General features: G+C 30.4%; 1 protein-coding gene and 1 long non-coding RNA gene across 3 annotated transcripts in view; both read left to right on the forward strand.

Moving 5' to 3' along the window:
- The first annotated feature begins 2,588 nt into the window (after positions 1-2,588).
- LOC105115784 (uncharacterized) lies at positions 2,589-3,077 on the forward strand. The gene is made up of 3 exons (XR_840389.1): positions 2,589-2,679; positions 2,752-2,851; positions 2,961-3,077. It is a non-coding gene; the product is annotated as an uncharacterized LOC105115784 (long non-coding RNA).
- Positions 3,078-12,051: 8,974 nt separating this feature from the next.
- LOC105115785 (kinesin-like protein KIN12B) overlaps positions 12,052-14,434 on the forward strand; it is an 11,020-nt gene continuing 8,637 nt past the window's right edge. The window contains exons 1-7 of one of the 2 annotated variants that reach the window (XM_011012803.1): positions 12,052-12,469; positions 12,985-13,125; positions 13,227-13,310; positions 13,412-13,537; positions 13,632-13,691; positions 13,784-13,837; positions 13,924-14,016. In XM_011012803.1, the coding sequence (XP_011011105.1) occupies positions 12,158-12,469; positions 12,985-13,125; positions 13,227-13,310; positions 13,412-13,537; positions 13,632-13,691; positions 13,784-13,837; positions 13,924-14,016 (870 nt within the window). In that variant the 5' untranslated portion in view covers positions 12,052-12,157. Of the gene's footprint in view, positions 12,470-12,764; positions 12,873-12,984; positions 13,126-13,226; positions 13,311-13,411; positions 13,538-13,631; positions 13,692-13,783; positions 13,838-13,923; positions 14,017-14,434 lie in introns of those variants that run through there. The other variant, XM_011012804.1, reaches the window with a different exon arrangement.

Below are 14,434 nucleotides of genomic sequence, written 5' to 3' on the forward strand. Positions count from 1 at the left end.
GGATGATCGATCGTGGATGTATCATCATCTTATGGATGGTCGCCTTTGTCCTGAATACATTACCAGTGTTAGAAGATTTATCAATTTTGCATTTTCAATTGATAAAAATATATCTGGGAGAAAAATTAGATGTCCTTGTGTGAGGTGCAAAAATCAAAAGTTTTTAAAGGAAGATGATGTTTGTAAACATCTATTGACAAAAGGTTTTTTACCTTGTTATGAAAATTGGACAGTATATGGGGAGCCTTATGTTGCAGAACCAATATTAGCTGGACCTTCATCAATTGGAATGAGTCATGTTGTGAATGATGTTTGTCTAGAGAATCCATATAGGAATCTAGTTATGGATGCAATGGGGGTTGGTGATGCATTCTATAATGATAATGTGTCTAGTCCTATGGTAGTAGGGGAAATTCCAAATCCGGAGGCAACTAAATTTTTTAATCTTTTGAAAGCTGCAGAGGAGCCGTTGTGGGATGGGTGTACCAAGCAATCCAAATTATCTGCTTGTGTACAATTGCTTAATATGAAGTCAACTTTTAATTTGACTCAAAATGCCTTCAACAATTTTATTGATTTTACAAAAAGTTGCATGCTTAATGATGAAAATTTGGTATCAAATTTTTATGATGCCAAGAAATTTATGCGGCCACTTGGACTTGGTTATGGGAAATTTGATGTGTGTCCTAATTACTGTATGTTGTACTATGGGGCAGATGCAATGAAAATAAATTGTGATTTTTGTGGAAGTTCACGATACAAACCTAGAAATCCAACTAGTAAAGGTTCCAATAAGGCGGAGAAGCAACTCCGATACTTTCCCTTAACACCAAGGCTTCAGAGACTGTTCATGTCTCCATATCATGCCAAATATATGACATGACATCATTTTCATAAGTCAGATATTGGGGTTATGGTGCACCCATCTGATGGGGAGGCATGGAAGGAGTTTAATCGTGTTCACTTCAGCTTTGCATCAGATCCGAGAAATATTCGATTAGGGTTGTGCACTGATGGGTTTTGTCCATTTGACATGCCTTCAAATACATACTCTTGTTGGCTAGTAATTGTGACTGTTTATAATTTGCCTCCATGGAAATGCATGACTAGACCATTCATGTTTTTGACAATGATGATTCCTGGGCCAAAGAATCCGGGTAAAAAGCTTGATGTTTTTCTAAGACTTTTGATTGATGAGTTAAAGAATTTATGGTCTGTTGGTGTTGAAACATATGATGTATACAGAAAGGAAAATTTTCAATTAAGGGCAGCTTTGATGTGGACCATTAGTGACTTTCCAGCATATGGCATGTTATCGAGGTGGAGTATTCATGGAAATCTGTCTTGTCCTTATTGTATAGAGCATAGCAAGGCTTTTAGATTAAAAAATGGAGGGAAAACTACATTTTTTGATTGTCATCGACGATTCCTACCCATGAACCACCCATATAGACATCAATTTGATAAGTTTTTGAAAGGAGTAATTGAAAGGCTCCCTCCTATAACTCGTCCATCTAGTTTGGAAATGTTAAATGAAGTGTCCAAGTATACTGAGAGACATAATGGAGATTCATCATATAATGATAAAATTCTGGGCTTTGGTGTTAAACACAATTGGGTGAAGAAGAGTATTTTCTGGGAGCTTCCATATTGGCATACAAATTTGATTCGTCATAATCTTGGTATCATGCATATTGTGAAAAATGTCTTTGACAATATTTTTTATACAGTAATGGATTGTCCTTATAGAAGCAAGGACAATTTAAAGGCTAGGTTGGATATTCAATTGTATTGTCATAAGCCAAATTTACATTTACAACAAGATATGAGTGGTCGGGTTTACAAACCTAAAAGCACTTATTGTCTACACAAGAAACAACAACAAGAAGTTTTGTCATGGATGAAGGAATTATCATTTCCTTATGGTTATGCTTCAAGCATTTCACGATGTGTGAAAGAGGCACAATGTAAGTTTTCGGGGATGAAGAGCCATGATTGTCATGTCTCCATTCAAAGACTTCTTCCAACCGCTTTTCGACCTTACTTACCTAGGCCATTGTGGGAGGCATTAACTAAACTGTCCGTATTTTTTCGAGATATTTGTTCAACAAATTTAAATACCCAGCACATGGAGTTAATGCAGATGAATATAATTGAAATCATTTGCAAACTTGAAAGGATTTTTCCTCCATCCTTCTTTGACTCCATGGAACACTTGACGATACATCTACCTTACGAGGTAAAAGTTGGTGGACCAGTTCAATATCGATGGATGTATCCATTTGAACGGTATGTTTTCATATTATGTTCATTTTATTCACTTTTTATTTTTTTAAAATAAACTAATTGACAGAAATGATATAGGTATATGTTTTATTTGAAGAAGAAAATTACCAATAAAGCTAAAGTTGAGGGTTCCATATGTGATGCGTACTTGATTGATGAAATTACCAATTTTGCATCTCATTACTTTGGTGATGACGTGCAAACAATTTGGAATCGAGTTCCATGGAATGATGATGGTGGCCTTAAAAGTGTAGATGAATGTCTCTCTATTTTTTCCTATCCAGGAAAAAAATTATCCAAAAGATTTTATAGAAGGCAGTTGTCACATGCTGAAATGCAAATTGCGCATAACTATGTGATATTCAATTTTCAAGAACTGAAGCCTTATTTAGAGTAAGTATGAAATATTATTTTTTACTAAATTTCTAATAATTTATTATGAACTTTAACATTTTTAAATTTTAGGCAATGTCATCAAGAGCTAAAGTCACAACAACCACATGCGAGTGATGGTGAAATTGAAAAATTATGCGAAGTGATCTTTCCAAATTGGTTAAAAAATAATGTAAGTGTTTTAATAAAAATAATTTATATTTTATGTCAATTAGTTACATTAAAAATATTATTAATCTCTTTTAAATTATTATTTCTTATGGAGTTAACTATTATGCTAGGTGGAATACCAATCTAACGGAATTGAAAATCAGCTATTTGGACTTGTTATGGGCCCTTCAACTTCACTGAAATGTTATAATGGGTATTATGTGAATGGTTTTAAATTTCATACTCAACGTTATGGTCGTTTTAAAAAGACAATGAATAATGGGGTTTGTGTGAAAGGAAGTTTCTATGATGATAATGAACGTGATTATTATGGAATGCTTAAAGAAGTTGTTCGGCTAAAATACTTGGGGAGTAAGTGCAAGTTATTTATGTTTAAATGTAATTGGTATGATACAAGACGAGGGATTAGAGTGCATCCTTCGAATGGGTTGGTTGAAATCAAGCATACATCTTGACTACACGGAAATGAAGATTTTGTGCTAGCACAACAATGTCAACAAGTCTACTATACATATCCACCTGGTAATAAATCATCTGAATGGTGGACGGTTATTAAGACAACTGCTAGAAGTCGTTATAATGTTGACATGGGTGAATTTATTGAAGATGCCAACAATGTAAGATCATTTGATGTTGATCAATCAGATGAGATTTCTCAACCATGTCGTGTCCTTCCTACTCAAACACTTGATGATCCAAATATACTTGTTGAATCATCTTATTATGAAGAAATCGGGCAACATGAATTGCTTCAACTTGACATAAATTGGGGAAACAAAGATGATGATGAAGAAGAAGATGATGGTGATGGTGATGGTGATGGTGATGGTGATGGTGATGGTGATGGTGAAGAAGAAGAAGATGATGATGAGGATGAGGATGATTGTTATGGTAGTGATGGTTAGGAGTGATGATAATAATGAGTAGCGCAAGTTAATTAAATTTCGTAGTATATGTAATGAATTATCTTTATTATATGTATGGACGATTTCATATTATTTGACAATATTTACGCTTTCAATGTTTTTTATTTATTATTTTATCATAGTTTGTTATATATCACATTACATATATCATTTTCATTGACCTTTGAAAAAATTTCTAACCTTTCAAGTATCAATCTTTAAATTGTGGTTCTGATGTTATATTTTATTTTGTGATTCGTTTTCTTGCTTATAAATGTTGAAGCATGAATGAAAAGGTTCTTCCTACTCAATGTTTGATTTATAGGAACAAACATTAAGGTAAGCATATTCATAAATTTTGATTTCTGCTTAATTAATTATTTAGATTTTTATTTTTATTATTGTTTGTGTTAATTGGCTTTTGACAATTTAAACTTCATGGCTGATTTTTATCATTGTAAGGAATGCTTAATGAAAATATCTGTGAATTTTTTGTTCCTCATAGTTTAATTATAAGCTAATTTATTGTTATGTTGCATATATTCATATCATAATGTCTATATTTTTTATGGTTTTTAGCATGCCTCGACGAGGATCCATGTTAGATTTTAGGAGTGACAGGTCCACATCAAGGAGTGACAGGTCCACTTCATCCAAATCATTTCAAACTACATCAAGGTATAATAACAAAGGATCCACATTTCATCAACTTGTGTATCAGAACGCAAATGAGTATTATATACCTACTTTAGGGAGTACACATCCTCCTCAACATGATTATAGGAGGGTTGATGCATATCAATATTGTGAGGGCTTTCGTTTCCAAGATTTGCTTTAAACTCAAGGAGATTTCTCTCGAGATAACCAACTTGTTTATGGAGGACATAATTTGTATAGGACTTATGAGAGAGTTAATGGTGATGATGATGATGTGAATGTCAGAGATGAAGACGAGGGAGACGATAGTAATGAGAGAGGTGTATGTGATGAGGATCAAGATGGTGTTCCATCATATCATGGTTCAACATGTCCTCCACACAATTATGATCAAAGTGTTAAAAGGAAGGTTTTTGGCACGCCAATAGATCCAATAACAAGAAAAAAAGAGCTTTGTTTGTATGGAACAACAGAGTAAGTTCAAACTTTTAAAAACAAACTTGTTAAGGTTATATTTTCAAGTATGAAAAAAATTACTTATTATTGTGTAATTATTTGTTTAATATAAGTTTGTTATTATATATTTTCAGGTTCAATAACGCATCGTGTGGACGTGCAATCAGAGATATTTTGAGGTCCAATTTTAAGGGAGCATGGCACTCTTGGGAAAAAGTAGATTCAATGTGCAGGGATGAACTCTTTAAAGAGTTTAAGGTAAGAACCAACACTAATTGCTGTAATATTCTTTTCAATTTTGATAACTTTAATGTAGGATTATGAAAATTATCAATTAGCTATAATTGATTTGTGTTATAATTTGTACTTATTTCTTGTTTACTTTTTAATATCATTTAATTTCTATAGTTATTACATCAATTAGCTATATGTTAATTATTTATATAATTTGAAATTTTATGCACTTTTTTTACTTGGTATATATATTATTTGGTAGAAAAAATATTCTTTTCCTGAGGAAGATAAGTCGATTTTTCGTAATATTTGGGAAGATAAGGCAAGGATAGCTTTGAATCAACAATTGACACGAGCTCGCAAGAAAGCCATGTCAAAAGAAAACACTACAAATATTATAGATTTCCTTGATAAAGGTCCTGCCTGGATAAATAATGATGATTGGAATCAAATAATCAAAGATGTTTGGTCCACCCCTAAATTTCAAAGGAGGTTTGAATCTGCTAGGAGGAATCGATTAATCAAAACAGATGGCAAAATAAGCACTCATTCTGGAGGAACAATGTCATTTGCATCATATCGAGCTAACATGGTAAGGATTTTTTTTTTAATGCTTAAGATAATAAATTAAAATTTGTATATTTATCTTTTATAATATTTATTAATCTTGAAAGCAAGAGGAAGTTGGTGGAAAAGAACCTCCATGGGATGATGTCTTTTTAGCTTTGCATCAAAGTACTAAGCAGTCTGGTAGCTTCGTCGACAACAAGTCTAAAAAAGTGGTTGTATGTATTTTTATTTGATTATTTCTTAATATAACTTAAGTATTATTTAACATTCAAATGAATTTATTGTTGCATGTATTTTATTTGTAGGAAAATTATAAAATGGAGATGATTTCAAAGTATGGAACTAATTGGGAAAATCATCCTTCATTTGCTGGAGCAGCTTGGTGTGTGGCTTCAGGAGGAGTTATAAAGGGTAGGATATATGGTGCACCTCGTATGCCAAAATCTATAGTCAGTACAAGCTCTTCATCACATTCCTACTCAGTGGAGTTATCATATCCCAGTTCATCGTATCGAGCATTGCAAAAGGAGACAAAGGATAAAGAAGAGGAGATAAAGAAAAAAGATGAATTTATTCTTGAAATGAAACGACAGATGGATTCCATGAAAGAATATCTTGTGAACAATCTTGGATACCATGGTGGGACATCAAATATTGACCAAGGTATGCCACCATCTTTGACTCCATCAATATCACCACCTATGGCTCCTCAGATAATGACACCTATGAGTCTCACATCTCAATCAATTTTTCGACCTACACCTCGACCTTTATATCCTGATCAATCTTGTGTCGATCCACAATATCATGGTTCGTCTTCGCAACCAGCATCATGATTGTATCTTTTGTTGTTTTTTTTTTTATTGTATTTGAACTTAATTGTACTAATGTAAGTTTAACTAAATTTTTATAATATGAATATTATTTTTGTTCTATTTTTTATTAATGATACAATTATTTTTAATATTAAATTATGTTGGTTATATATATTCTAAAACTTTTAAAATATCCATAAATAAATTAATAAATAAATTTAAAATCATTTTAATAAATAAATATAATATAATATAATCACCAACGGATTCTCCGTTAGTGATTGTAACTAATGCATCAATCAGCAACGGAGAATCCGTTGCTGATTCACAAAACTAGCAACGGATTTTCCGTTGCAAAGAAATCAGCAACGGATAAATCCGTTGCTCAAAAATCAGCAACGACAAATCTGCATTCGATTTTTGCCGTTGTTGATTCTGTTGTTAAATTGTTTTAGCAACGAATTTTAGTATTATTTACAACAGAGTAGTCCGATGCTAATTACTATATTTTTTAGTAGTGTTCGTGATGATGGTAGCCAGACCGTCATATACTCTAGAAAGGACCAAGGCACAAATCTTTCTATGAACTTGATGGTTTGTGAGTAAAATGGATGGCCTCGAGAAAAGTTGTTGTCTTGATACCGGAAGAAGAAGATGAAAGGTGAAATTAATAAGTTTCCGTTTGGATATGTCTTAGTGTTCTAGGGTGACTGTAACTTGAGAGGGAGGCTTGTGTTTATGGCTGCAAGTTTGGGAGGATAAGTTCCTGATGGCTGAGATGGTTTCGCTGGCTGGTAATTTGATGATGGCTGCTAGAGTTTTAGAAACTGAAGGGTAGTATTTTTTAGTGTTGCTGGTTGTGGCTTCAAAGACCCCCCGAAAAGTGGGTTAGGGTTTTGGGGTGAGCATGTGGAATCTCTACTTTTGATTGGAAGAAAGAGATCCTTGACCTAGGTTGAAGGTGAAGTGTGTGTTTAGAAGTATTTATAGTTGTTTTTTAAAATATTTTTTATTTAAAAATATATATTTTTTATATTTTAAAAATTATTTTTAATATTAATGTATTAATTTTTTAAAAAAATTATTTTTAATATTAACATATTAATTTTTTAATAAAATATTAAAAATATTTAAATTTTAATAAAAAATTTAAATTTTTTAAAAATAATCCTGAAAATCCAAATTCATCTAACTCTTAGCCGGCAAGTGAGTACATAAGGCTATTTTGACAAGGGAAGCAGTGTGGTGGAATTTTTAAGAGAGTATTTGCAGCTGGTTTTGGTAGAACAGAGGGTGAATTTTTTACTGGGATAAGAATATCGATGATAATTATCATCAGTTTGACTTGATTTTTATTTATAAAAATAATTAAATTAAAAATTTATAAAATTAAAATTAAAATCGGTTTATTTTACTTATAAAAATAATTAAATTAAAAACTTATAAAATATAAAATTAAAATTAAAATCGGTTCAAACCAACAAGTTTCAATTCGATTTGATTATTTTATAAAAAAACAAACCTAACTGACTGGTTTTTGTTCTGTTCGTTTTTGGTGTGGTTCAATTTAGTTATTTTATATTAAAAATAAAAAAAATTATATTGTTTTTTAAGAGGTTTTTTTAGACTTTTTAATGGGTTTCGTTTCGGTTTGATTCAATTTTTTCAGTTTATTTTTTATGTTTTTTGGTTCGGTTTTGTTTTTTAATTTTAAGTTTATAAAACTGAATTGAATATTTTTTTAAAATATTCCAATTGATTTAATCAAATTTTTTTTTATGATTTAGTTTTTTTTATTTTCTCAATTAATTTAATTTTTCACTTATTTTCCTCAATCCCAGAGAAGAGTAAGGATGAAAAGGTACGAGGGGGTGAGAATTTTGTTTGCAGTGGTGTAGTGATAAAAGGAGAAGGAAGGGTTTAAAGAAGGGGGTTAAACCAGATTTTGGTTTTTGAAAGAAAAAAGAAGGTGAGTAGTGGTTACAACCTCTTTCAATCTAGTCCCTGATCCTTTGAACCTTTACAATTGAGCCCCAACCAACCTTGATCTTTTGAAATTTTTACAATTTCACCCATTGTCTTATTCAATTGGATTCTCAAATTTCAACATCTTTTATAATATGGTCCTTGATCTTGAAATTTTGTTATTTAGTCCCCAATTGACCCTTGAGCCTTTTATCAATTAAACCCCTGATTGCATAATAAGGTCAATCCAAAGTTCAATTAAGTCTTGCAGCTTTTAGATTTTACACATTCACCCTAATCTTCAATATTTGTTTTTTTTTTTTGCAATTAAGCCTCAATCTTAAATGTTTTTCTTCATTAAGGCCCTTTCTTGGTACAATTGAATAAAACCATTTTATTAGATAGAATTGATAACTCGAGTCATTGATTTTTTTATTTAAAACACGATAGCAGTATTTGAATATTCTTTTTTTATATGAAGAAGAAAGCCCAACTTGCGAAGAATCATTATCTAGTGTTTTCTATATGTATATAAAAGAAGCAAAGACAGAGCAGGCTATATTGCTAAGATTGTAGCTTTTAAGGAACGTTTTGTTGGATTTTTGGACTCTCCTCCGAAAGGCATGCACAATGCTCTTCTTGGCTATCTAACTTGCATGAATAATTTTCTTACATTAAGTAATAAGATAAAGAATGCGGAGAATTTACTGTTCATTTATATTTAATACATTGGATTACTATTGCATTCCTTTTTTTTCACTTTTTTTATTTTTTTTTAATATTGATGTAATTAAAAATTAAATTTTATAATTTATTTTCTTTTATTTTATATTTTTATAAGTTAATTTATCTATTTAATAGGGTAATTCAATTTATTTCTGTTTACAAATTTGGTGGGATTTTTTCAATTAAATTTAACTTTATTATCGTTTATCCTATATAATTAAAGATAATAGTTTTAGAAAAAACCATTATACATAAAGTTAAAATATATTAGAAAAGTACTGTAACTTTTCTTATATATTAGTATGGATTATTATAGTGCTTTTCTCTTTTTTTATTTTTTTAAAATTTTCTTTGTTAATTTAATTAAAAATTTATATTTATATCTTTAAAAAAATATTATAAATTACTATAGTGTTTTCTCATAAGATTTTTTTATTTTATTATATATAAAGCTAAAATACATGGAGAAAGTGATATAACTTTCTTTACATGTTATTAAGGATTGCTATAGTACTATCTTTTTTTTCTTTTGGATTTTACTATAGTAATTTCCTCTTTTTTTTTGTTTTATCTCTAAAATTATTTTTGTTAAATTTACTTTTTTAATATTGAACTAGTTAAAAATTTAACTCTGTATTTTTTTCTTTAAAATACTATGGATTGCTATAGTGTTTTTCTACATAATTTTTTTATTTTTTAAAATTATATTTATCTATTTTATTTTTTAATATTGAGCTTATTGAGAATTTATTTTTGTAATTTTTTTTAAAACATTATTGATTCCTATAGTATTTCTCCACATGATTTTTTTTTTGTTTTTTTATTTTTTTTAATTATTTTTTTAATTTTATTTTTTAATATTGTGCTGGTTAAGAATTACAATTATAATATATGGGCAAAGTACTGTAACTTTTCTCATAATTTACTATAATTTACTACAATGTTTTTTCTTTTATTTTTTAAATTTTATATTATTTATTTAGAATTGATTTATAATCATAATATTATTAAATATATTTGTTTTATAAACCAAAGTAGCACATGAGCATGCCATCTCATGTCTCTTGTATGCTAAAAATTTCATTTTGTTTTATTATTTGTAATTGTACATCGGTGAGTTTCATCTTAATTGAAAAATAAAGTATGTAGTGGAGAGTTATGAGTATATTTGTTTTTATATTTTAAAAGTATTTTTTAAAAAAATTAATTTTTTTTATTTTTTACTTTACTTCAAATTATTTTATTTATTTTGATATGTTAATATAAAAAATAATTTTTTAAAAATAAAATAATAATATTATTATTTTAATATATTTTCAAACAAAAATAACTTTAAAAAACAATTCCTACTGTATATTTTAAACACCCCTGAATACGGCTTCTTTTAGAGGTAAAGGTAGATTACATCATTATTAGTACAAGGACTTCTTACATTCTCCGTGTCAAGTAATCTTAAGATGTCAAAAAATATTATCTATTTTGTCTATCTAGGCAATATAATGTTATATCTTTAAAAATATTAAATCCCAGGAAATTTGACATTTGTAGGAAAATGTGTTTGTTTTAGACAATATGTGACAATATGATTTTCAATATATTTTTTAAATTATTTTTTCACTTATAAAACAACAAAGTAGTGTGTTTTAGGGTTTTTTTAATGATTTTATATTTTTAATATAAAAAATTATTTTAATATAATTTTAATTAAAAAATATTTTTAAAAAAGCACTATATATCATAATAACAAACACACATACATTTCCTAAAACTAGAAAATGTAATTTTATCTTAAGATGAGGGGAATCTCAAGTTTTCTAGTGATGAGAATGATAGTTTTTTTTAAAAAAAAAACTTAATTGAATCTAATTCTTATCTCCTGTGTACTTACATAACCTTGTGTTTACAAACAATAACACAATTATTTTAAATATAATTGATCTGAATAACTAATATATGTTTTAATGACTCCATGAGAATACCAACATTATTGATGTTACATGTTCTTATGTAACTCCTTTTTCCTTCAAACACTTGTTACATTATCAATTGATTTTGAAGTAAATTCAAAATAAGTATTTTAATTTCTATCAAAACTTAATCAAGTTTTATTTATTGTAGACTTGAAAATTTTTCAAAAGCTATATTATAATATTTTTATACATTTCTAATTTTTATTTTTATTCAAATGATGATGAATACTTATGGTTAAGTCTTATATTATTTATATCTAAATTCAAATACAAGACAATCATTCAAATCCAATTTAATCAAAGTTTTGAGTATTTTATTGGGTAATTATAACATGATTTCAAGTACAAACCCGAATGCTTTAATTGAAAACTTTTTAATATATAATTAGCTTAATATACATGTATTTTTTTAAAATTTTAAATTTATTTATTAATTTTGGGTTGAATTTTAAATTATGACGAGTAAATTAATTTCCATGCCCAATTTAAAACCGATATTTTATTTATATATTTTCCCCAAATCCCCCTGAAATTTATCTCGTACAAAATTTTAATACCCACTTGGTTGAGTATCCATTTAGATAAAATTATTATCCATATTCACATCGACTAATATGAGAAGCAATGGTTGATATTAGATAAAATTATTATCCATATTCACATCGAGTAATATGAGAAGCAATGGTTGATATGAATACATTGATAGAGAAAGAAAAATCATGGCTGGGACACCATCTGAACCGTACAAACAGTAATAATAAGCTACACTTGTATGCACAGGATCCCCGCCCCCTCAGATGCAACAAAATTCAAAAATCGCCATACCCCTCTCCCCTTCTCTTATAAAAAATTAAAAACTAGAAAAAAGAAATTCAAACTCCTCCTTCTCTAACGGCTACATTTCTCTCTCTACGCTCCCTTCTTGTCTCTCTTCCTCCTACTCTCTCGCTACCCTGCCCAAACCCTACTCTCTCTCTCTCTCTCTCTCTACAAAACTCTGTAGCTAACCATGAAGCACTTTATGCTACCAAGAAACCCGATCTTGAGAGAAGCAGCAGCGCATAATGAGCAGTCCCCAATCCCTAGTTCTCACAAGACGAAACCCTCGCCGTCGCCATCGCGGAGGACCAAATCGTCTAAAGAGAACGCTCCGCCTCCAGATCCGAACTCTATTACTTCCGATCTAAAGCCTTTTCCGTCCCCTGCCTCCGCTAAGTTGAAGAGTCCCTTGCCTCCTCGGCCTCCGTCTTCAAATCCTCTCAAGCGCAAGCTCAGCATGGAGACCTCGCCGGAGAACTCGCTCTCCGATTCTGGCGTCAAGGTATTTTATGCTCATTGTTGTTGTTGTTGTTATTATCTTCCTGAATAAATAGAGCCTAGTTTTTTCTTTTTGGTTTCTGAGAAAATTTTAGTAACTGAAATTTAATTGATTTTTTTTTCTAATTTTCTGTTGAAACATCGAGGAAATTTTAGTTCAGTTTTAAATTTTATAAATCCTCGTTTTCTTGATTCCACTAAATTGAATTTTAGCTTTCTATTTCTGGATTGTGATCTTAATGTATTTGTGATTATAAATCTTAGTATTCTATTGTTTGATTCCACTTATTTTCAAATTTTGGGCTGATGAGAAACGGCTTCAATTCACTTTCAAATCGTGTTGGTTACTGATAAGATGAGCGAACAGATTGGACTGGAACTTCGATCTGTTGTTAGCCAAAGCAAGAGTAAGAGCATTTGCATTAGGATCACTAGGCTTAAAGCCTTTTTATTTTCTCGGGTTACATGTTGAATTTGAGATTAAACAGTTTTTGGTAACTTAGTGTAACAATATTTCAGGTAATAGTGCGAATGCGGCCATTGAAAAAAGATGACGAGGAGGAAGGAGAGACGATAGTTCAGAAAATGTCTAATAATTCGTTGGCAATCAATGGACAGACCTTCACTTTTGACTCAGTTTCAGATACAGGGGCCACTCAGGCATGATCTCTATCTATGTGTTCCTTTGCAGTGTACTGATTTGATGACCATGCTAATTAAATAATACTCATTTAAGTTTTATTCATTCTTGTTTTCCACAGCTAGACATGTTCCATCTTGTAGGAGCCCCTCTTGTGGAGAATTGTCTTGCTGGGTTTAACAGTTCTGTATTTGCCTATGGACAGGTAGCTTCCCAATCAGTTTTGTTAGTTCCTACCTTTTCTTTTATATTGCACAAGATGATGTTTCCAACTCTTCTTTCTACTCTTGAAATTATAACGTTCAGACAGGGAGTGGAAAGACATTCACAATGTGGGGCCCAGCCAATGCTTTATCAAGTGAAAATTTATCAGGCGATCAACAAGGTTTGACCCCCCGAGTCTTTCAGCGACTTTTTGATCGTATAAATGAGGTGAAGCTTGATTCTTTACACACTCAAGCTGATTGAAGATTGTCTTATGTTGAAGATTATCACCGTCAGCACTCATCTTTCCTTTCCTTTGCAGGAGCAAATTAAACATGCTGACAAACAACTTAAGTATCAGTGTCGCTGCTCGTTTCTCGAGGTTAAGTAATTCTAAATGCTCCTTTTGGTACACACTTGGCTCTTTAACCGTGTATTTTACACCACTTGATAATTAAACTTTTTTTTTTGCAGATCTATAATGAACAAATAACAGACTTGCTGGATCCAGGTCAAAGAAACCTTCAGGTAAACAGGACAATTTTGCATCCTAGTCTGTCCTTAATAGAATTAAAAATGGTTTTCTTAGATTGTCGGTCTGGTTTCTTTTCCAGATAAGAGAAGACATGCAAATTGGTGTTTATGTTGAAAATCTCAGAGAGGAGTATGTATTTACAATGAAAGATGTGACTCAACTCCTGATAAAGGTTTGATTTCAATTTTCTTTCGCTATGAAGAATAATGAAAGTGCCCATGAAATAAAATATTTGAACATGTTGTTTAGACTACTTTCTACCTTGTACTGAACATAAACTCGCTGTTATAATCGCTGCTCTTTGACAAATTTATATGAAGTTCACAAATATTGATTGCGGCTTAATAGTTCTTACATACAAGTTTCAATGCTCCCATGGAAAAACATGTTGAGGTTGACCTCATTTTACACTGTAGCAAACGGAAGATTTGTTGGTAGTTTAGGTTGTAAATGGTAGGGGGTCTTTTCGCTGATGCTTTTCCTCAATTTGTTTCTCTTTAGAGTGTTTCTTGACCAGCAATGAACTCTTATGATTTCTTTTGATTTCCTGGAAAGAGATGAAAATATGGCTGGAGCAAGGACAACTCTTG

Source organism: Populus euphratica, unplaced genomic scaffold, assembly GCF_000495115.2.
Source record: "Populus euphratica unplaced genomic scaffold, PopEup_1.0 scaffold764.1, whole genome shotgun sequence".
NCBI lineage: Eukaryota > Viridiplantae > Streptophyta > Magnoliopsida > Malpighiales > Salicaceae > Populus > Populus euphratica.